This window comes from Daktulosphaira vitifoliae, unplaced genomic scaffold (assembly GCF_025091365.1).
Source record: "Daktulosphaira vitifoliae isolate Bord-2020 unplaced genomic scaffold, ASM2509136v1 Scaffold_1, whole genome shotgun sequence".
NCBI lineage: Eukaryota > Metazoa > Arthropoda > Insecta > Hemiptera > Phylloxeridae > Daktulosphaira > Daktulosphaira vitifoliae.
In genome coordinates this window covers 35962624-35989387 of record NW_026099572.1, presented here as the reverse complement: position 1 = coordinate 35989387, position 26764 = coordinate 35962624, and the positions used below count along the sequence as shown (strand labels likewise).

At 22.8% G+C, this 26764-nt stretch overlaps 2 protein-coding genes and 1 long non-coding RNA gene across 6 annotated transcripts in view; all 3 read right to left on the bottom strand.

Annotated features, from left to right (window-relative positions):
• Positions 1 to 1799: 1799 nt before the first annotated feature.
• The window catches only part of LOC126894384 (uncharacterized), a 90531-nt gene continuing 65566 nt past the window's right edge, over positions 1800 to 26764 (bottom strand). Inside the window, exon 2 of the long non-coding RNA XR_007701389.1 lies at positions 1800 to 1972. This is a non-coding gene — a long non-coding RNA (uncharacterized LOC126894384). The remainder of the gene's footprint in view (positions 1973 to 26764) is intronic.
• Positions 4265 to 21195, bottom strand: LOC126894086 (UHRF1-binding protein 1-like). Its single transcript, XM_050664777.1, has 20 exons — positions 20841 to 21195; positions 20578 to 20779; positions 20318 to 20506; positions 19740 to 19965; positions 19511 to 19677; positions 19237 to 19396; positions 18940 to 19175; positions 18305 to 18440; positions 16828 to 16920; positions 16570 to 16757; positions 16229 to 16469; positions 14350 to 14458; positions 10376 to 10634; positions 10074 to 10310; positions 9698 to 9981; positions 9401 to 9635; positions 9197 to 9331; positions 7019 to 7279; positions 6381 to 6706; positions 4265 to 6321 (listed from the first exon to the last, which is right to left on the bottom strand). The coding sequence occupies exons 1-20, from the start codon at positions 20882 to 20884 to the stop codon at positions 6198 to 6200; spliced, it is 3852 nt and encodes a 1283-aa protein (XP_050520734.1). The 5' UTR covers positions 20885 to 21195; the 3' UTR covers positions 4265 to 6197.
• LOC126894278 (peptidyl-prolyl cis-trans isomerase D-like) overlaps positions 24823 to 26764 on the bottom strand; it is a 10156-nt gene continuing 8214 nt past the window's right edge. For all 4 annotated transcript variants that reach the window (XM_050665201.1, XM_050665191.1, XM_050665181.1 and 1 more), the window contains exons 8-9: positions 25231 to 25366; positions 24823 to 25166 (exon numbers count right to left, since the gene is read on the bottom strand). In XM_050665201.1, coding sequence (XP_050521158.1) covers positions 24945 to 25166; positions 25231 to 25366 — 358 coding nt within the window. In that variant the 3' untranslated portion in view covers positions 24823 to 24944. The remainder of the gene's footprint in view (positions 25167 to 25230; positions 25367 to 26764) is intronic.

The following is a 26764-nucleotide window of genomic DNA, read 5'->3' as shown; positions in this document are numbered from 1 at the left end:
TATTATGAAAAAAAAAATTTGACCTCTGGACTTGTCTTCGTGGTGAAAATGGCTACCAAATGCTATTTTTGTGTGAAAATTGTCGATTTTATTTTTTACATTTTTACTTTATAATGCTATAACTAATTGAAAAGTGTATGGATCAAAATAATTTTTTTTTTGAGAAATAATATTTTTTAATATTCCCTTTTTTATTTGACATACTTTATCTTAATCAGGATATTAATAAGGAACTAGCAGATCATGTAGCATTTGGAATAATCCACCAATTTTTTAAAATTAAACACTATTAAATANTCTTAATCAGGATATTAATAAGGAACTAGCAGATCATGTAGCATTTGGAATAATCCACCAATTTTTTAAAATTAAACACTATCTAAATATTTGCATCGAAGCGTTTTATTTTGATAGTGATTTTAATCACTGTCAGATATCAATATACTTGATCCAACTATGCCACGTCACCACTAAGCCGCGACCCCCCTGTGCTGGGTTTTTTTAAGAGGTGTATCTCATTAATAGCATTTGGTAGCCATTTTCACCGTGAAGATAAAATAAAATCCGAAATTTTTTTTTTCCATGATAAAGTATATTACATTAGCTTTAGTTTATGATATATATAAAAGTGTTAGACTTTCCGGAACATTTTCAAAATTTAAGTTGAAAAAAGTAATTTTTTGTAAAAAAGTTGTCATTTTAAATCCCCCTTTGTGGGTAGGTAAAAAGTCAGATTTATAAAAAAAATATACCAAATGATAGTTAATGATATCATGCATCTATATAAAAAAAGAATTATATTGATTCGGTTATTTTTAAAAATGTTATGGCAATTTTAAGTAAAAAAAATTGAAAAAATTTCGAAAATTAGCATTTTTTAAATTTGTAACTTTTTTGGAGGTTTCCCCCATTTACGGGGAACGAGGGATTTTTTTTCAATTTTTGAGGGTAATGTCTTCGACTAGATACGATTTGTGATCTTTCGACGTATCGTTGAAAGAAATCGGTTCGGTGAGAGCTAAGAAAAAGTGGTAACAGACACAAAAAAAATAAACACATCTTAGTAAAGCCAATACCTNAAGTCTGACACTTTTATATATATCTTAAATTAAAGTTAATGTTCTCAGCTTCGCACCAAAGCTAAAAGGGATTAGCAAAAAAAAAAAATTAAAAAATCATGTCACTTTACTTTACTTTTCTTAAAATAATAATTATGTTAAAAAAATTAATTTTGGTATATTTTAGTTCCATATATATCTTGATTTATCAGTTATTAATTATTCCTTTAATTCATTCTTTATACCTCATTAGGATGTTAACATTTTTTTGAAATGACAACTTACATAATTAACTAACTTATAAAAAAAAAATTATCTAATTATGAATTTAAAAAGTGACTAATAACTTATAAATCGAGAAATATATAAAACTAAAATATACCAAAAATAATTTTCTTAAAATAGTAATTATTTTAAGAGAAATCGATTGGATAACGTTAAATAATCACTCTGTATCTGTTACACAAAATTAGATTTGTAATCTGTCTTCGTTCATGTGTCATTACAGTTGTTTAATATACACTGCAATATACATACCGCATATTTTGATTACCGCCAGATTGTGCATTCTGATTAACAATACTTCCAGTCTCGCAACTATGTGTGTTTTCGTTGAATTCTCAACATATACAAAGTGATCGATTATATTTGACAAATCAAATAACATTAGATCCAGCTAATATTTTTCGTTATTTTTTAGCTTCGATGCGAAGCTGAGAAGGTATTGGTTTTACTAAGATGTGTTTTTTTTTTTTTTTTTTTTTTTTTTTTTGTGTCTGTTACCACTTTTTCTCAGCTCTCACCGAACCGATTTCTTTCAATGATACGTCAAAAGATCACAAATCGTATCTAGTCGAAGACATTACCCTCAAAAATTGAAAAAAATTCCCTCGTTCCCCGTAAATGGAGGAAACCTCCGAAAAAATTACAAATTTAAAAATGGCTAATTTTCGAAATTTTTTTACTAAAAACTGCCGTAACTTTTTTAAAAATAAACGTATCAATATAATTCTTTTTTTTATAGATGCATGATGTCATTACCTATCATTTGGTATATTTTTTTTATAAATCTAACTTTTTACCTTTATTTTATCTTCACGATGAAAATGGCTACNGAAAAAAAAATTTCGGACTTTATTTTATCTTCACGGTGAAAATGGCTACTGAATGCTATTATTGTGTGAAAATTCTCGATTTTATTTTTTACATTTTTAACTTTATAATGCTATGACATATTGAAAAGTGTATGGATCAACATTATTTTTTTATGAGAAATAATATTTTTTAATAATCTTTTTTCATTCGACATACTTTATCTTAATTAGGATATTAATAATGAACTAGCAGATCATGTAGTTTTTGGAATAATCCACCAATTTTTTAAAATTAAACACTATCTAAAGATTTGCATCAAAGCGTTTATTTTTGATAGTGATTTTAATCACTGTCAGATATCATTATACTTGATCCAACTATATCACGTCACCACTGTGCCGCGACCCCCCTGTGCTGGGTTTTTTTTTTTTTGAATAATTTATGCATTCTTAGATAACATTAAAATCATATTTTTAGCTTCGATGCGAAACTGAAAAGGTGATTATGTGTGTTTTTTTATTTCGGTCCATAAAAAACTAACTGAATCGATTTTAATTGGTATCGATTTTAAAATTGGTCTCTTCTCTCATATTTTTCAAAATTTTCTTGTATGCAATTACAGGTCTATTCTTGAATGAATATTTTTCTAATAACTGACATATTATGTATAATCTAATCACATTTATTTAAAATTTTACTCATTGTGTCAACGCTGTTTCCTGTAATCACAGTAAATCTTGTGCATAAAATCAAAAATTGTGAAACACTTTATTTAATTTACAAAGGTATTTTATTTCATTTTAAAATAAGTAAATCAAGTGTTATTTGGAATTTTTTTAACTTGAAGCAGATAATATTCATGTAAAGTGTGGACTTAGTCGTATAAAATTTAAAAATAATCATTCTTCGACTTCAAATTTAATTAGACATATTAAATCTAAGTATCCATTAAATTTTCTATCAAATTTATTAAATAGAAAGACTCATGTAATAGAAGAGATGATTGATGACCCAAATATTGCTCCATCAACTTCTACTTCTGTAAGTTAAATCTATATATCACAATTCACATGATTCAGAATTTATTGATAAGACGTTCTAAACTAAATTCAATTCTCAGTAGTTCACACTGAGTCATTGAGTCACTGTACTATGGCACACTGATTAAGCTCGTTTAGTTGACCTAAAAGATTCAACTCTTTGAGTTGACTCACTCACGAACTACCCATCCCTAGATATCATTTATACTTCAACTATGCCGCGGCACCACTATGATAACTTTTTATTATTTTTTTTAACAAAAAAAAAATATATAAATTTTATTTTAATTTTAAAATGGTTATTTTAATATCTTTTCTTACAAAAAAATGTTAAGGGGGATAACAATTTTTAGATAAGTATTTATTGGATTACAAGCATTTTAATAGTGCATATATGAGGTTATAATAAAAATATAATTTTAACGTAGTCTAAGAAAGCATAAATTATTAAAAAAAAGGTAATGTAATATATTTGCTGAATCAAAATTTATTAAATTTGTCAAAATATTGTGGGCAATACATGTATACTTTAAACACCAGACTTGGTTATCGAGGCAAAATTATGTTTTTAAATATATATCTCGGACCATGATTATCATACAACCCTGAACATCCATTTTTATGAGCCATGTTTTAAACAAAAGTAGGACAATCAATTTTGCTAATTTATATAGTTGATATAGCGTCGTGTCTCGGTGTATAGGTACTGAAGTTCGATTCCGCTGCACTGAAGTATGTAAGAATTCCCGTCATCTCGGGCACAAACAAAAGATTTTATAGAGGATATTAAACATGATTAAAAAATAATAATTAAATAATAACATAAAATTTAATATGGATCCCAAATTCTATATTTGTCTGAAGCCTTCAATATTCTAGTTACATAAGAGAGAATCGACGTATTAAATTGTACAATACATTTTTTAATAAGTGGGATGTTGTATAATTAAAGTTTTAGTAAGTTTTCAACTAACAAATGTCAAATTATTTCTGTTATTAATTTCTAAATTCATAAATTCTTACAGAGGAATATTTTTAGTTTTTAAAGAGACTGACAAAAAGAATAATCAATTCATTTGTAATAGAATTTTATATTATTAAATATTTAAAGGAAGTATTATAGCACAATAAATAATGTGTATTTAAATATTTTTTAAACAATTGTTCTTCTTTGTTAAATAGCCTGGATATTTAAATGTTTGTTATTAATGACAAATAGTTTTTAAATTAAAAAATGTATAATCTATAATAATAAATAGAATGTATACAAATAAATAATCTGATTAATGAAGTTTCAAAAAATCAGTTGAATAACATAAAAATTTAATTAAGCACAGCAAACATGGACGTAATGTGATGTATATATTCAAAATCATGCAACAATCAACATTTTATATTTATCATTTAACACATTAAAAGGATCAATCGTTAAAAAAAAATGAACAAATAATATTATTCAATAAATAGTATAGAATATGTATTGAAACAATGAATATAATTTATATATATATATATATATTGGAATTGGACTCATTAAAAATATACATAAATAATATTTTTTAAATGTTGTAAATATTTATTGCTAAGCTTAACGACATGTTTGAGCGAAGTATATAAAATAATTTTAAACTGCTTTATTAAAAATGTAGCTAGTAAATTATTATATGCAAACACAGTAACAACAACAAAGAAACATAAAGCATAATTTTAAATATATAACTACCTTAAAATTCAAAGATGGTATTTTTTTTTAGTAAATTATAGAAAGGAATATACTGATATGCATAGTACAATAAAAAAAGAAAAACATTGTTTTGTAATCTTGTAATTAAAATATAAAAATTAAATTTATACTTAATTTTATCAAAACATTTTTAATAGAAAATAAAATGCTGCTGCTTATTTTCAAAATTAAAAACATTAATAAATGATGTAAAAGTTTTAGAAAGTATGTATAATTTAAATTTTTAAAAAGTATTTCAGTTGAAATAATATTTAATATAATAAAATTAATTAGTTTGTTAATATCTCAGCTACATTAAAAATATATAGTAAGTAATTAATAATGTTCTTAACATTAATTTTTTTGAAATATTAAAATATACATTAAAAATGTATAATAATATTTAGTCTTCCTTTCCCCTGTTTATTTTTAATAAAAAAAAAACAATAAATTTTAACAAAAATTATTGCATTTATCAATTTATCTTTTAACATTAAATTGCCAGTTATAAAAATTGTTCTGATAATTAATTAACATTTTATACCATTATTAATGACTTTTATTATAGATATTTAGAGGATATTTTAAAAGAAAAAAATTTGTATAGAAAAATATTATATAAATGCTAGTGATAAGTTTCTATAAATCACAATTAAGAAGAAGGTAAACAATTATTTAAGTATAATGAGAAGAATTATTATACAATTGTATCAAAAGTAATAATTATGATCACAGCAAATATAAAAATAATATAAAATAAACAGTAATAAAAATATGAAATAATATAACAGATATGATAAAATATGAACGAACACCATTTAAATACTACTCTAATAAGTTATAACACAATTAATATTATTAAAGTCTTAATTTCAGTACTTATGATTGAATACATAACATGATAGTTAAAAATGTTATTTAACATGAAGCAAATAAAATTTTTTTGTAGTAAAAAAATGTTATTTTAAAATTTTTCAAAATTTTATTTTTATTTAATCCTAGTTAAAATTGATAATCGTCTTTGAATTGTCAAAATAGAAATGTAATATTATTGTTTTTGTTAATTTATGTCAAATTTAGAAATCTTTTAATTAACAACAAACGAATAAAAAAAAAAAAAAACAACCATTGTAATAATAGTTAAAGAAGTATATTTAATATTTTCAATCTAATACCCAAGTATTTATCTAACAAATATTATAGCAATAACAAATAATTTTCTTGCTGTGTAAATCACACTGGTGATCCATCATTTGTGCAAGTAAAGCACCAACATGTGCGCTATCTTTTCGATGCAACAATAACATGTGTTTTAGAATCTTTTATATTTTGAACTTGGTCTAAAAGATTTTGCTTTTCTTCTAAAAGTTTACTAATGTTATCTTGTGCCGAATTTAACCAATATCTTAAAAAATAATTTAATGATTATAATAATTACAAAAAAAAAAGAATAAAAATAATTACTTTAAGTTCTTATTTTCTTCAACAAGTTTTTTCAACTCAAAATTTTCTTTTTTTAAACGCTCTAGAGTAGCTAGTTTTCTATAGAGATATTCATTTTCAATAGAAAGTTTTTTTGATTCATGTATGACTTTTAATAATTGATCATCACAGTCATTTGTTTTTTTGTAGTCTTCTAAATTAGGCTCAATGCATATCAGTCCATCTTTAGTTCTTTTAATTTTTAATTTGTTAAGACATATTTCAGTGTTAGAGAGTTTTATAGCTCCCTGAGAATCATTTTGTAATAAACTATTGTAAAATAATATTTTTGTGTTCTCAATTGTGGCCTAAAAAAAAAATAAATATATTAATTTTAGATAGTTTTAATATTTATTTAAAAAATAAATATTACATCATAAATAAAAATATTATGAAAAGTAAACAAATTTTTCATTTATAACTATTTTCCAAAAGTTGAGTTAAATATTTTTAAATTTTCATTAAAATATTTCAAATATTAAATTTTTGATGTTTATTTTTATTCTTTGATTAATAACAATTTTGAATTAGTATTTAGTTGATTCTACATTAATATCCTCGGAAAAATTAATACAGTATTTGAATAATCATAAAAAATTTATTATTTTTTTTTAACTCACTTCAAAAGCAGGAGGTTTGGATGGCTGTTCGTCAAGAAAGAAGTCTCCTAAGTTTGTTAATGAACACGAATTTAATGATAAGGAAATATTATTGATTCTAGCAGAGAGTTGATCATTTTTCCAAGGGCTATTTTGTATTGATTTTACATCAAAATGAGGTATTATATCATGTTCCAATCGGAGCATAACTTGAGGTAATTGTGGTACACCTTCAACACCATCTACTTCATTCCAGTCCCGTGTTCTAGTGATGAATTTATCCTATTTAATGTTAAGTTACACATATAATTTTAAAGTTTTTAATATATGTAATATAGGGCTCTGAAATAATATCGATATCATAATGATTTTTTTAGCTAATATCAATATAGAATTTTAAATTACATCAAAATTCATATTTAAATAAATAATAATGTATTTCACAAAATATTAAATAAACATTTTCTCAAGATTTCATTTCATTCTCATTTTCTCAAATGGTGATATTTGTTTGATATCCTGATAATATATAATAAAAAAACACTACAATATCGATATATAACATAAAATAAATTATTATTCAATTTATATAGTAATATAAAATATGAAAATGTAAAATTAGTTTATTTTGTGCAATATACATGAGTTATACATTGAATGTTCATATATATCAATGGCTAAGAAGTTAATAGTTGTAAGTCTATTTTTTCTCAATTTTTTTTTATGCTCGTTAGTTAACCTGGTTATATTTATTTTTTGATAATTGAATATTAATAAATTACTTACCATTTAAACCATGTTTTTTTGTTATTTAAATTTTTTAATTTATAGTTTTTATATACTTACTTAAATATCAATAAACCACTCTCCCGTAAAATTTAATTTTTGGGACCTACAACTTTTAATCTCTTTGAGTCATTGATATTTTTAATGATCTGATATGTGTTAGTTATTATTAAGGTTGGCTGTGTAACTACCACTTTAAATAAATTAAAAAACAGAAAAATTCATTTAATACTATATTCTATTTTTACTAATATTATTTTAATATGTATTTTTTATTATTAACAAAAAATAATATATAAGAATTATTAAGTGAGTTGATCCAGTACTAAAAAATTATTTCACATACCAAATAAGATATTTGTATAATAATGAAAATTATTTTTAAATAAATTTTTTTAAACAAACAATTCAACAAAACTACTATTATTTAAAAAAATATGTAATCAAATACCTTTTTATGCTGATAAATGAGCAGTAAATAATTGTGTAAGCACACCCATAACATTCCAAGGCAAACAATCAAATAAAAACAGACAAAAGTTAAATTTATGAATAATCATGCCAAATTATTATTCAAATGTTAGGAAAAATATATTTGTATAATATTTAATATTAAAGTACCACCAAATCTTATATTATTTGACACAATTGTCAAATTTATAGCAATACATAACATGAAATCAGTTAAAAGAAAAACATAGAGTAAAAGTTAACAATGTAATAAAGTTTTTTACTTAAATCCAATCTTAATCATAAAAAAAATAAAATAAAATACTTTATTAAATGTAAGGTAAAATTTTTGATCTACACAAAAGAGCCTATATTAAGAAACATAAATATTACAGCGAGGCTTAATTGTTTGTCAGTAATATAACATTCATAAATTTAAATGAAATGTTTATGAAAATAGAATTAAACAAATAACCTTTTAATTTAATTTAACAATAATTTTTGGTGCATGTTACTTTATAATGTAAAATATTTAGACAAATAAGTCAATTTTACTATTTCACTAAATGAGTTAAATAAAAATAGGTTGGGGAACTGAGCTCACTGTATATTCCTATAAGTTTATAGGTTAACATAGTTCCATACAAATTACACAATTATATCATCATTGAATTTTGGCATAGTGTAACTAAAATTTTTAGGGTACCCAATAAAAGAGACAAAAAAAAATATATCAGATTATTTATAATACCTAGCGTATGTTATTTAACGTCAATAAATCATAGAAAATTCTTTAATTATTATTAAAATAATTTTTTTCTTAATAAAAAAATGTATGCTTTTTTATTTTTTTAATTTGGTATTATACCAATAGTAAATAAAACATGCAATTATATTAGTTAAAGATTATAAAAAATTTATATCAAAATTAAAAATTTACAAAAATTATGAAATTATACAAACTTGAAATTCATCCCATGGTATACACGGACATTCATCTGTATCAATATTGGTAATTTGAACTTTAACAATTGAATTTAAACCTTTAGATTGATGTACAACTTCTACACGTCCCAATTTAAGAGTAGTTATAGAAATCTAAAATAAGATATATTCAAAATAAAACGTTTAAGTAATAAAACATTTTATTAAATATTTAATTATTACTAGATCTTTTCGTTTAATAGAACTACCAATTGAATCTCGTTCACTAGATGTTGTAGGTGGCGTTAATTCACCTCCTCCACCAATATCATCAAAAGCTTCAGCCGCAAATTCAATATTTTTTGATATACCACTTTTAGATTTCTGTGAAGATGGAAATCTAAATATAACATCAGCACCATATACAGTGTCTAAACTTAAATCCAGTAAACTCTCACTATCTGAACTTAAGTCAGACCTAAATTTAATAACACATATATTATTAGTAAAATTAGTTTAAATTTGAAAATGATAAATTACCTAACAGAAACATTATCATTAAAATCGTCATTCTGTTTAGTTTGAACATCAATAGATGCACCAAAAGTAAACCACCGTTTTTTCATTCCTTTGAATGAAGGCAAATTTATATCATTAGTTACAGATTCTGCCATTTTAATTTGAGACATTTCTTTAAGATTATCATAAACAACAGAAGCTGATTTGTTTGATATAAACTCCTTATGCTTCACATTAACATTAGTTGTTGAAATAGCTAATGGCATTTTTAATGATTGGCTCATATCATAAACATACCCTACATCCTAAAAATATAAGTAAAAAAAAACATAATAACAAAGCATATTAATAAATTTGAAGGTACTATTAACCTTTTTTTGAATTGCACATAATTTACCTCATATGTAGTTTGTACTACATTGCTTAATTGAACACTATGTCCACTTTGTGTAGCTATACTAGATGAATCAATTACAACACTTGAACTAATATCATCAACTCCACCAATCTTATTTATAATAGCATTTGTAACAAATGTTATTTCTACTTGGGTAATTAAGGCCGCTAAGACAAATGATCCATTTTTGTTATCTTTTATTATATTATGTTGATCCGCAATTACATAAGTAGTTAACTACAAAAATCATAGTCATAAAAATGATATTAACTCTAAAATTTTAAAACTTTAATTAAACATACTTCATCAACAATATCAGCTATGCGCATTAGAAATAGATATTGATAATGATTTATTTGAATGCTAATTAAATTTGATACATCACACAAAACTGTGATATCACCATGCTTCATAACATTTTGTAATTTTTCTGTTTTTGAGGTTAATGTAGGAAGTTCAATCCATAAGGTCAATGGAAAAGCTTCCAAAAATGGCACAGGATATGAACCAACTGCTCGAGCTCCATAAAAGTCACCCCATACTGGATCTAGTCGAATGCACCTAAATAAAAATTGGATAAATACAATATCAAATTTTTTTACAATTAAATTTTATACTAATTTTTAAAAACTTTAATTGCTATTTTAATATGAAACTATCAAAAAGCATTTAAAACTTTTTCATCATCAATGTGAAGCTGAGAAAGTATTGATTTAACTATGATGTTCTTTTTTTTTGTGTTTGACTACAAAAAAATCAGCTTTCACTGGGCTGATTATGATTATCTAAACTAAAAATTGTCTGTGTAGTATATAGATGTACTAACCGAGTACCAAGTAAAAAAGTGCTTACAAGCCTAGTAATAAGTAAAAGTTGGGTAGCCAAATTTTTAGCATTAATAAAATAAAAGGTCAAAATATTACATTTCTAACATTTCATCCTAATTTAAGTTAAAACAAAAATATAGATGTAGGATAAAAAACTGAAATCCCTTCCCATATTTAGTTTATGCTCTTCTAAAAAATAGAAATATCATGAGTATTTTTTTTTTTATTAAGAACTTCATGTCACACAGTAGATCAATCAGTTGCAACCTTAGCATTAATGTTCAGCTGCTCTGGTGCTGTTGGATCCTGGATGGATGACCATATAGGAACTTTAAAAGTGACACACACCTGCCACCATACTGGTTTCCTCAGTCATGAGACTGTGCCAGATTGATAGCCAGCAAAAAATTCCGTCAAAGCATTAAGGCATAGTTGAGTTAGAGGCTATGATAATGATGATGTATTTTAAAAGTATATATATATTTTATAAAGAAACCAAATTACATTTGCCTCCTAAAAAATTGTTCACCCAGCATATGTATGCAAACTCTTCATTATAAAATATTTATTCAGATAATCTCGAAAAAAGCATTTCTTAAAATCTTTTAAATATTGATTGAAATAAAAGCCATATCGTGTTTAAAATGTACTTATTTATTTCATTAAACTTTATTGAATTAAACATTTTTTTTATTGTTTTATGAACATATTAAAGCTAAAATTATGCTTTAAAAGATTTCTTTTATTCTTTCATTTATAATTTTATTAATTCCAATATAACACTATTTATTCTAATTGATAACAAAAAAATAAAAACCCAGCAAAGTTGGACAAGAATAGATGATAACTGACAGTGATTAAAATCACTATAGTAAAAATGGATCCGAGCAAATCTGTATATAGTGCTTAATTTTAAGAAATTGGTGGGTTATTCCAAAAGCAAAATGAACTCCTATATCCTAAAAAGTTTTATGAATTATAAGTGTAATATATGAATAAATATTTATTATAGTAATTCTATATAGTATGAAATTGATATTGAATAATTTAAGTATTATATACTTTATTGAGAAATTATAAAATGTTATAAAATTGTTGTATATAGAAGGATTCGATTTCTCTTAAAATAATAATTATGTTAAAAAAATTATTTCTGGTATATTTTAGTTTTATATATTTCTCAAATTATTAAATATTAATTTTATTTTTAATTCCTACCTTAAACCATATAAGGGTGTTAACTTTATTATTTTAAAAGACAACAAACATACTTAACTAGTTAATAAAATAATAAATTATATCATTAGAAAATGGCTAGTAGAAAACAGTTTTTAAAATATTACTTTAGAAGTTATTAACATTTAATATATTGGGAGTAAGAGTGTGGCACAGTAAGATGTAATCATAAAAATAACAACCACACTTCATAATCACTCTACATTTTAAATTAGTTATAACTTCCAAAATAATGGATTTAAAGTTGATATCGACCAGTTATTTACTTAGTTAGATAATTTTTAATTACAAGCCAGTTTAATATGTATGTAGCTATTAAAAAAATAAAGATGATACACTTTTATGGCATAAAGGATGAATTTAAAAAAAATAATTGATAAATTCAAAAATACATGAAACTAAAAACACCAAAAATGGTTTTCTTAACATAGTTATTATTTTAAGAGAAATCAAGTGGCTAATATTAAAATTTCGATTTTATAACTTTTTATAATTTCTCCATAAAATTTATAATACTAAATTATTCAATGTAACTTTCATTCATATAACATTTATGAAAATCAGTAACCCCCTGTCAGATAGAAGGTGTATATATTAAGTTTTTATACAAATTATTTATTGAAATAATTGTGTTGATCCATACATTTTTTAAAAAATGATAGAACTTTAATTTAAAAATTTTAACACAAAAACACCATGTTTTTTAATTATGAGCAACCATTTGCACATAGAAGATAAATCTTTGGAACAAATATTTTTTTGACTTAAAGTACATAACATAAGTTTTAATTTAACATATATTTAAAGAACGTAGTATTTCTGAAACATTTTCAAAAGTTAACTTTTCGTAAAAAATTGCAAATTTGTATCCCCCCGTGGGCAAGTAAAGGGTCAAATATATCAAATGAAAGGTAAATATCTAAGATATTTATATAAAAAGAGTATTTAGTTTTGATCATTTTTCATAAAGTTTTAAGAAAGAAAAGTTAAAAAAATGTTGAAATTTACCAATTTTAAAAATCATATTTTTTGGAGAATTTTTTTTATTTAACAATAATGTTTTAAGGTAAGGCTTGGAAGGAGATATAAGGCCACACATACACACACTCGAAATATTTTTTCTTTTCAATTTTTTACTATCTTCTAGAACGTCAAAAAATTTTAAACCCGTGTTGTTAATAAAATAGTTTAAAATGTTCTATAAACCAAAGGAAATTTTTGATATTTTTGTTTTAAACTGTAAATGTAAAAATCCTGCTTTTAACCTAAACCAAATTAAATTAAAGCTATTGAAATATACTATATTCAAAAGAAAAATTATCTTGACAATAGTTCTATGTAAAATTATCATCAAGCTAGAAAAATTTGTCTTAAAAATATGTTTTGTTTTCAATTTTTGAAAATGTTCTGGGACGGTTAACAAATCAAAACATTTATCAGACTAAAACTTTTTAAATGTACTATATGATTAAAAAAAGAAAAATGACTTGATGATTTGTCTTCTATGAGTAATCAACTCTTTTTATTTTGATAACTTTATGTAAAAATACATCAAAGTATTTTATGAGGATAATGTTAATTATAGTCAGATATCAATTTATACAAAAATCTATTAAGCCAGGTCCCTACATTTTTTTTTTTTGTATTCATAGTGATAATTTAATTTTTTATAGTATTTATATATGTAAAGATTCACAATTATTATTTTGTATTTTTATGTAGAGACGTTAGTTTAATAATTCAATAAAGTAATATACGATTTGCTAGTTCACCAAAAAGTATTTATATATATATAGTGAATTACTATACAATGAATATCATCAAAATTGAATATGTTAATAAACAATAGTACTATTTTATTCAATATCAATGTTATCATAGAATTTTCTGTAAGAAACAATAATGTTTAATGAAATACTTAGAATTAGTTTCACTATATTTAAAAATTTATGTATTTTAGTGTATAATTTTTGAACTTAAACTGTTATTTATAATATAATATATTATTCATTTTTATAACATAAAAGTTGCAAATTAAATTTGTTTTTTCTTAAATCAGAAATTCAATAATTCAATGTTTTTTAAAGACTTATCAGAGTAAAAAACCATGCTGTATTTAAAATTGATAACTTTTATAATAAAAAAGGTGGTTTTGATGAAATATAAAAATCAGATTTCATATTACACAAAAATTAAATCTAGATACAACTTACCATACATCTTTTGCTTCTATCCACAAAAGTTCTTGTGTAAGTTCATTCATAAATTCATCTAATGAATTACCAAGTATTACATTAGGGAGTTTTCGTATATCATCCTTACCTAAATTAAAATCTTAATTTTAAATTTTATAAAAATAATATAACTTAACTTCTGTAATACCTCCAATAATAAATAACTTAAATTAATTACATAAATCAATAAAAATTGGGTTATTTAATGTTTAAAACAATTTTTTTGATGCTGATTCCAAACATGTCATTAGTTATTTTCTACAATCAATTTGAGTATTAGAAGAAATACAGTTTTAATAAGAAAAATTTGACTTAAAATTTTTTTTTGATTTCTACGACACCCCTTGATTGTGTTTATAAAATATTGATTGTGCAAAATTGGAAGTCATTAATTCAAGTTTAATATTTGAAGTTGACTTTAACAGACATTTTTAAAAATATATTTTTACACTGTTATTATTAATTGTCAATAGAAAATATGAGGATTCAAAAAGTACTGAAGTATTTTAATAACTATATTTTTTTTATTTAAATACTTTGAACATTGTTAAATTTGATTAAAAATATATAAACAACAAATCTAACTATTTTTTGTTTAAAAAATTTTGTTATAAAATTGTACAATTTGTTTATAAATTGTAATTATTTAAATAATTAAAATTGGTAAAATTATGATATATAAAAAGATAAAATGCAAATATTTTTCACACCATACATCAAAATTTTTATTTCTTATACCATTTTTTTTTAACATGATTAACAATAACGACATAAAAAGAAATTTTAAAATAGTTATAGAGAAAAGTTTAGTTTTATATATTTTATTCATCTGTTAAACTTAACTTCAAATGTAAAACTTGATTGAATGACATCAAATTTTAGCATAAAATATTATCAATATTCTATAAATACAATCAAAGGTTGTTGAAGAAAAAAATTTTTTTAACACATGTTGTTTATTAAACTGTACTTTTGTTAATACTCAAATTATCAATACAAATTTTCTACTCTTGTCATTCAAGAACGTATGATAGTAAATTTGTGTTAACTGTAAAAGTTTGTGTCTATTAATATACATGAATTATTAAAGATAATATTACATATATCCATACTACAAACCCACTCAATATATTAAAATGCTTGTAACTCAATAATTATTTAACCTAAAGTTGTTATCAACCTATCAAAAAATTTTGTAAGAAAATTACTAAAAAATATTTTGAAATTTTAAAAAAATAAATTTTTTTAAATGGTAACCTACATATATAACTATTTCATGTAATGTAAAATAATCTAATTAAGAAAATGATTAGGGGATCATAATTTTGGAACCAGTAGTTTAAAAGTTATAAATATTTTTATAGGAGTAGCGTGGTAAAGTGATGCATAAGTAAAAAATAACATATTAACCCACACTTAACTTCCACTCTATATTTAAAAATATTAATATCTTTCAAAATACTGGTTCAAAAATTTTCTTAGTTGAATTATTTTCCATTATATGAACTAATTAAATATGTATGTTCCATTTAAAAAGATAAAGTTTGTACTTTAAAGGACCCTTGTACCTTAAAGGAATAAACATCACAACTAAAAAATATTTAACCACCCAAAAATCGAAAAATTAATAACACTAAACAAAACTTAGCAATTTTTTTTTATAAAATAAAAATTAAATTAATATCGGTGTAATATTCCTTATATAAGCTATAAATAATAAAATACAATTTTTACATTTAATAAAATTGCTATTGTTATTTTCTGATAAATGTTAAATATTCTAACAAAAGAGGCTTTTTTACTCCAATGATTGATATGTTAATTTAGAGTTACTTTATTTACTAGAAAAATATTTTACCTTGAGCATGGTCTATAAATTTTTGAGTTATAGGATGACAATCTCCTTTTTTAACTGGATATTCAGAAGTGTAAAAAAGAGATGACAGTTGCAAATTATTTATACAGTTTGATAAATCAGTTCTAGACATACCCTGTTCATTATTGCGAATATTACTTATAGTAGCACGACTGGTTTGCAAATTTAATGATTTTGGTCTATCTTTTTGAGAATAAATCTGTTTTGATTCTTCAAATATTATCTGAATAGTATAAAAGTAAGTAAAAATTGAAAGATAATCATACATTTTTTTTTTTAATGAATAAAAATTAAAAAATATTATTAAAATGATTCACACTCACACGAGGCATAATTGCTTCAATGAGTATGTCTATATAAATCATATTTCCTAAATTTTCTTGATTTGCAACATTAGTAGTCATAAGTGATTTATACACATTTAATGCAAATGTATTTAACCATATAATTGTTAAGTTATCAAAATTGAGCTGTACTGGATTTAATTGAACATAAAACTTTGATGGAGGCACTAGAAAAAATTTTATTTTTAATGACAGAACTGATAATTATTATTAAATTCTATCAATACTAATACATACAAGGAAATGCTATGTCTCCTGGATAATAATAGTATGTAAATTCTGCATGAATTACTTTTGAATCAGATGGCAATTTATGACATTCTTTATCACCTTAATACATTCAAGCAAAAGCAAAATTTATTAAAACAATTTTTTTTTATTTGTAATTATTACCATTTGATGTAAAATAACAGGGTGATTGCTTAACAACAACTTATACAATATCTTAAAAAGAATAAAACATAATATATTTTTTTCTTTTTAAATTTAAGAGTATTCTATGTTCTACTATTAAAAAAAATTAGTTGTCCTATCCTCTTTTATCTCCCTTAAAGTATTATCAATATTTTAATGGAATCATATATGTTTAATTAGCGTTGTGCCTTTATGTGTAGCAACTGGGGGTTGATTCCGTTGCACTAAGCTATTTAGGTTTCCCATCTTGTCTAACACAAGCATAACTTTTCAGAGAGGACATTGATAACAAATAGAATAATAATAGTATGAAAATACAATACTAAGATAATATTGTTCAAAAATTGTAATGCCTTGACTAATCATATATGTTTCAATTTAAAAAACTCAAGTTGATACAATTTTAAGAGGTAAAGATTTTTATAGGATTTAAGACTAAACAATGACTGGATTTAGATTAAGATTAAGATAAAAATTAAATTGTTATTATTTTAGCACACCAGTTAACATTACATCAAGGAGAATTAAATCATAATATTGACTATTATACATAAATACAGAAATAGCTTTGGTACTGGATAAAACTGATAATACTAAACAAAAATTGAAAAAATAAAAACTTACTTCAAATCAAAAAATTAATATAATATTGCATATACTACAATAGGATATAAAATTTAAAACACACTTATTTAGTAAAATGTATTATTTTAAGTATAACAAATTTAAAATTGAAAGTATATTAAAAAAATGTAAGTATGTGCATACAATGTATGCACATCATCAGCCAGTACAAAAATTATAAATGTATATAATTTCTAGTCTTGCTAATATTATAAAGCTTGCCTATTACAATAGCCCAAAAAAATTATATAAATAGGTAAATGACCTGCTCATACTTGCATTTTTTAATAACAATTAACAATTTATAATATTAACCCTGAATAAGCAATGACCACAATAATTACTACTTACAATTATTATCACCCAATCAAAAAATATGATGCATCTTTAATTCATTTACAAAATTGGTTGCACTGCCTTAAATTTTCATTTTATTATAATTACTAAAAGAACATTATAGTAAAACTATATTTTTTTCATTTAAGCATTAAAGTCAGAGATATATTTAAATGTGTTTAACTACATTAAAATTACTAATGTCGTTAGAATATTAATTTAGAAAGATAGAGAATATTTTTTCCTTACCTAAACTATAAAATATTTAATTATATCATTTACTGAAGCTAATAAATTAAACAAATAATTAACATTCATAATTAAATACAAATTTAATTACTTTTAATAAAATGAATTGGGTCTTGTTTTTTGCCAGTTTGAACTCTAAACACAGTAAAATCTGATACCCTTAAAACAGTACAACTAGTCATGAGCTTTGAATACTGCTTTTTCATTTGTCTTGCAATGTTAAGTTTCTAAAATTATTAATGTGATGTTAATTATTAATGTTGGGGATTTAAAGCAAACTACTTAATATACCCTAAAGGGATACATTGTATTTTAAGTATCCTATATCCCCTTTACTTTTTAACAAATTAAAAAATGTTTAAAATATTAAAATAATTAAATATCATCAAATTAAAAAAATTATCTTAAATTTTTTTTTTCAACAATTATTAAAAGATTGTCTTGAGTAACTTACTTAAAAATACTTTTAATTAAATTTACTAGTTGTTAACTAAGAATATGAAAAAATAAATAATGAACTTTTCAGTAATAATAATAAACTTATACTATCTACTCTTCATTTACTTTTATATTACTATAAAATTATTTATTTTAATAAATTAGTTTTTTGAATATAATAAAATAAAATAATTAATTAACTTTTATTTTTTTCAGTTATTGATGTTACAAATTTTAGTGATAATGTTAATTTAGCAAATCTATCTCAAGTTTATTTATACAACTTACTGAAGCTGAATCATCTGATAAATCAAGTTTTTCTTGAACCACTGTGTAAAGTTTAGCCCAAAATTCATTTTGAGAATCCTTTAGCCATTGAAAAAATGATGAACTTGCTTTCTTATAAAGACCCCAATGCAATCTGTCACTTTCAGCTAAATGATAAGGGTATAGATCAATTTGAAAAGAATTAACTTCAATTTGAATAGAACCTCCATTTTGTAATTCTGGATGAAGGGAACGACCTAAAAATAAACACACAATTAATAACTCAAATTAATGATACCTAAAAAAGATTTAACTTACTTCCAGGGTCATCACTGAGATGAAGAAATACTTTTTGAGCAACAAAATGATAAGATGTTTCAATTACATCATGAAAACTAAATAGACAAGAACTTTTTGAACTTGATACAAATTTACCTCTTTTTTGCTGATCTAACTGTGCTTGATACTCAGGTAAACACTAAATATGTCCAAAATCAAAAGTAGTCAAGAAGTATATTAAAAAAAAAAAGTTATAATACAGTAAATAAAAACTTTAAATATGTTAAAAAAAATTTAGTTATAAGTAAATTACTTCTAATTTTCTTAATGCTTTATTTTTTCTAGAAAGATCCATTGATCTTTGTACTATACCAGCTATTGAGTCAATGTAATGGAGTGCAGCTTTCATTTGAGAATCAGTGAAAACACACAAAAGTTCTTCAATTAATATTGCTAATTTACATCCTAGTATAAAGCAATCTGATGAAAAAGTAAAAAAGCAATTACAACTACAACTTTTTATGAGATATCAAGTACATTACCAGAAAGTCTTTTTTTAATAGTTAAGCGACATATAATATCATTTGTAAATAGTTTTATAGGAGGTTTAGATCGATCATTAACTGGATATAATTCAATCCTTATCATTTGCCATGTCAACTCTTTAAATATAAGTATTTGAGTTTTTTGTTCATTTTTTAACCGTGTTGTTTTGAGATTAGTTAACTCCCAATTAGGTGACTTTGATTGAACAAGTACTTTAAGGATCTAAAACAGAATAAGTTAATTTAAAATAAATTAAAGCTATATAAATTTAAGCAACAAGGAAAGACGATAAAAATACTTTTTTTTTATAGAATGTAAAATATAACACCCTACCAAATACTATATGTATTTAACTAACTATTTTAGTAAATACTATGTAAGACATAGTTAAACAAATACTATGTATTTTTTTTTTTTTTAATGCATATATTTATAATATTTTAGTATTTTTCTTAGTTTTTATATAATTATAAAAATAATTTCATAATTTTAAGAAATTTTGAACTAAATTAATAACTTTAAAATTAAATATTTTTTTTTTAAATAAGAGTGAGTTTTAATAAATAGTTTAAACCTGTAGAGAAGCTTTGAAAGCTGGATCTTTAAATGTGATGTTAACTTCATTTATTTGTATTGTAATTCCATCTATAATTTGATTTATAAACTTGTATTTTCCTGGTTGAAAAGCTGGTATATTTTCATGCATTGCCATTTCTTCTACATTTTCACAAGTTTCAACTTCTAAAGAAACTTTATCTAAGGTCTAAAAAATAAAATACCTTAATAATCTATGCAAGCTTTATTTAAAATTCTTAAATAAATATTTATTGTTACCAAAGTTATAGGAACTTTTTTAATGGTCATAAATGGAACTTGAACAAACACTCTATCACATTTTGCACTAGTAATTTTAATCCAATAAGGCACATCTAAGACATCCATTAGTGCATTTTCATCGAGTTCTAGATATGATAATTCACCTTCACCTTTGAAAGTACTTATATTTATGTCCTCTTCTTTTAAGCCTTTTGTAAACCTGTTCATCAATATTGGCAAATAAAATTTAAATAAATGAAATCTTCATAAAAAAAGTTCACCTTGATAGTTGTTTAAGAATTTGCTTTTTAAGCACTGAAGCCATTTTTTGAATATTAAATTCAACTAGAAAATCTACCTTCAGTATACATTACTTATATTTAGTTTATAAACATTAATTAATTATTACACGTTGGTCATAGGACAATTGTAAAAAAAAGCAAAATATTACTAAAAAATAAATAGAAAATTAATTTTCTACAAAACAAAGTTCTGTGTAATGAAAACCTATGTACACTATGTTATTGAAGTTTTAATAATACTACACGAGATAGTATTTAATATGTTCCACTCGCCTAAATCAAACTATGTAATGTAAGAGCTGGCAAAATGATATAAAACTATCAAGATAACATCTGCTTCATACAACTGTATCATTGATAAGAGTTGTGTTTTAAATTCCGAACTACAATTGTATTAAATCTAATGAGTGAAACAACAAAAAAACTTTTTTTTTTGATGAGGCTGATTATTTTAGTAGCATTATCATTATTGATTTAGTGGTATAGCATATGCGATTGTCGTGTTACTTTAAAAATTAAAATTGTATATAATTTAAACCATTAATATTTAGAGAAAACAACATATTTTCAAAAAATGTTACAAGGCTACTAATAGAACTAATAATGGTTCACGAATTAGTTTTAAGCGCACTATTTCTGGCTTAAAAAAAATAAGTCAGCCAGAAAAGAATTCCTTGTGTAATATAGCTGTGATAAAAATGCCTCCCAAATTTAACAATGCAATTACCTATAGCTAGAAATATTCTAGCTTTAGTAATTGCGTTAGTTATATACAAGGTTTATGTCTATAAATCTTAGTTTATATAAGACTAAATTTATATTATGATTATGATTATAGTCTTCTAACAAGTCTCACTACAAAAATCAAGTGTTTACACAGTGATTTAAAGAAGGTGGCATAGGATAGCATGTTACCTACGAGAGATTACTAATTATAAGTATTCTATTATCATAGTTAGAAAAGGTGCCTAGCCATCCAAATTAAAAATATTTTGTATTGTCACATGTTAGACCCCGGCCCAGTCGTATTGCTTGACTAGATCATTCTAGCCCTTCTAAATATTTTACCAATTGTTTATTAACTAAATTTATGACTACAGTTTTCTAAATGAGGGGTTGAAATGTTGAAGTATGGACATATTTAAAAATTCTGATGGAAAAGGTTTGAAGAATAAAACTTATTTTATGAATTTTATTTTATTCTGAATTAGAATTGTATTGTTTGCAATCTGATCTCCAAAATGTAGATCTAGTTCTGAAAAAAGTTAATAAAGTATACTTTATGAATTTATAATTACTTCAAGTATATTTGAGATGGCAAAAAAAGTAGGAACATTGTGATCCCTTAACATTTTTAACATAACGTGAATTTATAAAATTAAAACTTACTTTTTAAACAAATTTCAAATGGAGTTTTTTTCTAATTGTCATAAGGGGACTCAGTTTTCTTGTAAACCCACCCTCATTTTAGGCCCTGCATAGAGTATAAATATTTTATAATCATAATAAAAACCCAGCACAGCTTGCAGTTATTATTCTAAAAGCATTCCTATTAATTTAATCCTCATTTCCTTAATTGTGTATCAAATTTTTTAACTTGTAATATATTGTTTAACCTTTTATCCAATATGTTTTTAAAGGACGCAGTATTTCCGAAACATTTTTAAAAATTAAGTTGAAATGGTTAACTTTTTAAATTATTTTGAATCCCCTACAATAGGTAAGTAAATGGACAGATTTTTAAAAAATGTATACCAATAAAAAAATACCTAACGTACTTAGAAAAAAATATTTATTTTGATTTATTCATTTAAAGTCATGACAGTTTTAAATATAAAATTAGTTCTAAATTGTTATAGTTTACCGATTTTTTAAATTGTTTTTGGGGATTTCCCAAAATGTACAGCGAACAACGGTTCGTTTTTTTTATATTTGGTTGAAATATCTTCATAATATATAATTTATGAGCTTTTGACATATCAATGAAAAAAATTGGTCCAGTAAGAGATTAAAAAAGAGCAACAGACACAAAACATAATTTTTTCTAACAAAAAATCTGTAAAAATTATAATTTCATCAAACAAAAATTTTTATCATTTGTAGAAGACTAACTTTAATTAAGGTTTTATTATATGAAAACAGGAAAAAAACATTATTGCTTCAAAATTATTATTTTTTAATTATGCCTTGAATTAAACTAATACAAAATATCTTATATATGACTCTGAACCTACAAATATTCAATATTTATAAAATTTAGTTGAAAAACAAAAACAAATGAATAACAGATAATTAAACATAATTAATACTGTTTAATTTTCTCAATAGTTTTCACATAAGTAGTATCATTGATTAATTAAAATGTATAACCTATTAGGATGATTTTCTATTATGAATAATAAAAAACAAATGAACAAAAACTTAATTACTTATAGACTATTTATAATAAAACGTATGTAAATGTTTATAACAGCTAAGAATTATAATATATATAATAAATGTAAATAGTTATTACTTTTTTTACAAATGTTTATAATATATATCACATAAAATTATTATTTTTTTACATTATAGAGTCAGTCTCTCAAGTATAAAGAATGTTTTGATTAACAATTATTATATAGTTTTGGTAGTTTTATTTTTACTCACTTTTCATTTCAATATTGTTTAAATGGCGATAACATGTATAATTAACTTAAATTTTTATTCTAAATATTTTTAGAATAATTCAAAATACAACATTCTTTAAATTAATGTATTACAAAAAAAATATAAGTGGATATTTAATACAATTAAAATACTAAATTACAAAATTATTATGTTAGATGTATTCAAAACCAATTAGTTATGCCATATAATAACAATAACAATAACAATAGTATAAGATAAATTCAGTCTTTTATAGATCAAATTAGAAAATAGTAACAATATAAATTTATTACATAAATGTTTAAATATTACACTAAATTAATTCTATTTCTCACAAAAAACCAATTATATTTAAAGCTATGATTGTTTATTCATGTTAATATTTTTATATAAATGGCATTGAGTTGAAAATATTATGATTTATTATTTCAGTAGGATCAAATTATAGATAAAAAAGATTTAGAAATTTGTATATTATTGAGAGAAGCATATGTAAATATTATTAACTTTGTAAAATTTTGTAAATTGTATGAAATTAATACTAATGATTTGATTTTTAAAATAACATTAAGTTTTAGTTTAACATAGTTGAAATAAACGTACAGTGTACAATAAATTATGAAACATTGCTTTAGTATTGTTCATAACACTTTTTTTTTATTACATAAATTATTGAAAGAATAATTTCAAAAATTAAAAATTTATACAGTTCATATAATTCATGTGTAACAGAATTACGGAGTAAATGATAATTTCAGAAAAAAACATTACAGTTGGAGTACTTAAATATCATATGTGCCTCAACTTTTGTATAAAAAAATGAATTTTGGTAAAAATATTGCTTACACAAAGAAGCCCTGTAAATATTTCATATATCTATATTAAAAAATAAATAAAAATCTATTTAAAGATTATAATCTTTAAATATTTTTTTTCATAACAAAAATGGATAATGTAACAATATGAAAATAAAACTAATAATTAGTTAAAAAAAAACATTGTTAACTGAAAACATTAAATTTAAAATTATTGAACATCTTGAATATTGCACCTTATCTAACTTACAAATAAGAATGGATTTGTATAATAAAATAAAATTATCGGCTATAAAAGTATATATAATTAATATTAAAAATTAACTTTAATATAAACATAGGTAACTTACTTCTTAATTAATTTAAATAGGAAAACAACATTGTTTTATATGTAGGTATACAAATTTTACATTTACAAAAAACAATTAATGAAACACTTAATAAAAAACATCAATACTTTAATTGTCAGTAATTTAAAATTATGAACATAATTAAAATTATGCAACAAAATAAATAAATTTTTTACTTAAAAAATGGTAAGTACTAATACTACTATTTGAACTAATAATGAGATAATTTAAATTTTATATACAACTTATCAACTGTTATGAATACATTTTTATGAAGAGAACATTTTTGCATATATTTTTTTTTCAATAACCAAGTATTGCTTTTGTGCTTTTTCAATTTTCATTAATTCTGCTAAAATTTTTTTGTTATGTGGAACTAGTTCTAAAGCTCGTTTAAAATATTTTATTGCAGATGAATAATGATTAAGTGCTCCATAAGCTTGACCAATACGAAAAAGAGCTTTGACATTACCAGATTCAAGATTTAAAACCTAAATTAACATAAATAAAGTTCATAAAATTGTATAATAATATTAATTAAGTAACAAATTTTACCTGCTTTGAGTACATTATGGAGTTTTTATAATTATATTTTTTCCAATGAACTGTTGACAAATTTAATAAAGTGCTAATTTTAATCTTTTTTAATAGGTTATAATCATCTTCAATATGTTTATGACAATTTTCATACCTAAAAATATCATTTATCATTTAAATGTACTAATATTATTAAACACGTATAAAGCAAAATATTATGAAATTAAATAATTATTGAGAATTAATGATTATAATTATTAAAGAAGAATCTTCTGAGTAATATTAAAACTCATTTTAATTAATAGCCAAAATAATTTTATTATTGAATTTACATAATATAACTAAAGAAATAAGGATCATTAATTTTAACGTAATTTAAAGTGGGAACAGTTAAATGCATTTATTAAATTTTTTAACAATCCCTACACATATATAAATTGTTGTAGAAGAGTTCTTAATTATTGCAGATGTTCTGTATTCTGTTATTTATCAATTATTTAAACAAAGGTAACATAATCCAAAAAAAAATTTAATGAACACAATCATTAATTTTTTGTTTTACTTATATTGTATATTCATAAATAACTAAATATATTTTTTACAAAATAATTTAAAGAACATATTTAATTTATTCTGTTTGGAATATTATATATTAGCTTCGATGCGAAGCTGAGAAGGTATTGGTTTTACTATGTGTTTTTTTTTTTGTGTCTGTTACCACTTTTTCTCAGCTCTCACCCAACGGATTTCTTTCAACAATACGTCAAAAGATCACAAATTGTATCTAGTCGAAGACATTATCCTTCAAAATTGAAAAATTGTCCCTCGTTCCCCGTAAATGGGGAAACCTTCAAAAAAATTACAAATTTTCGACATTTTTTCAATTTTTTTTACTAAAAACTGCCGTAACTTTTTCAAAAATGAACATATCAATATAATTCTTTTTTTATATAGATGCATGATATCATTACCTATCATTTGGTATATTTTTTTTGTAAATTTGACCTTTTTTCTGCCCACAGGAGGGGATTTAAAATTACAACTTTTTCACAAAAAATTAACTTTTTCAACTTAACTTTTGAAAATGTTCCGGAAGGTCTGACACTTTTATATATATCTTAAATTAAAGCTAATGTAATGTACTTTAATTTGAAAAAAAAAAATTTCGGACTTTATTTTATCTTCATGGTGAAAATGGCTACCAAATGCTATTTTCGTGTGAAAATTTTCGATTTTATAATTTACATTTTTTACTTTAAAATGCTATAACTTTTTGAAAAATGTATGGATCAACACAATTTTTTCATGAGAAGTAGTATTTATATACATCTTTCATTGGATATACTTTTTTTTTAAATCAGACTATTTCCCTATATATGGGGGGGCTTCAAATATAAAAAATGCATATAAAAAGTAGAACTTTTTCAACTTAACTTTTGAAAGTGTTTCGGAAGGTCTGACACTTTTATATATATCTTAAATTGAAGCTTATGTAATATACTTTAATTTGAAAAAAAAAAATTAGACCCCTGGACTTGTCTTCATGGTGAAA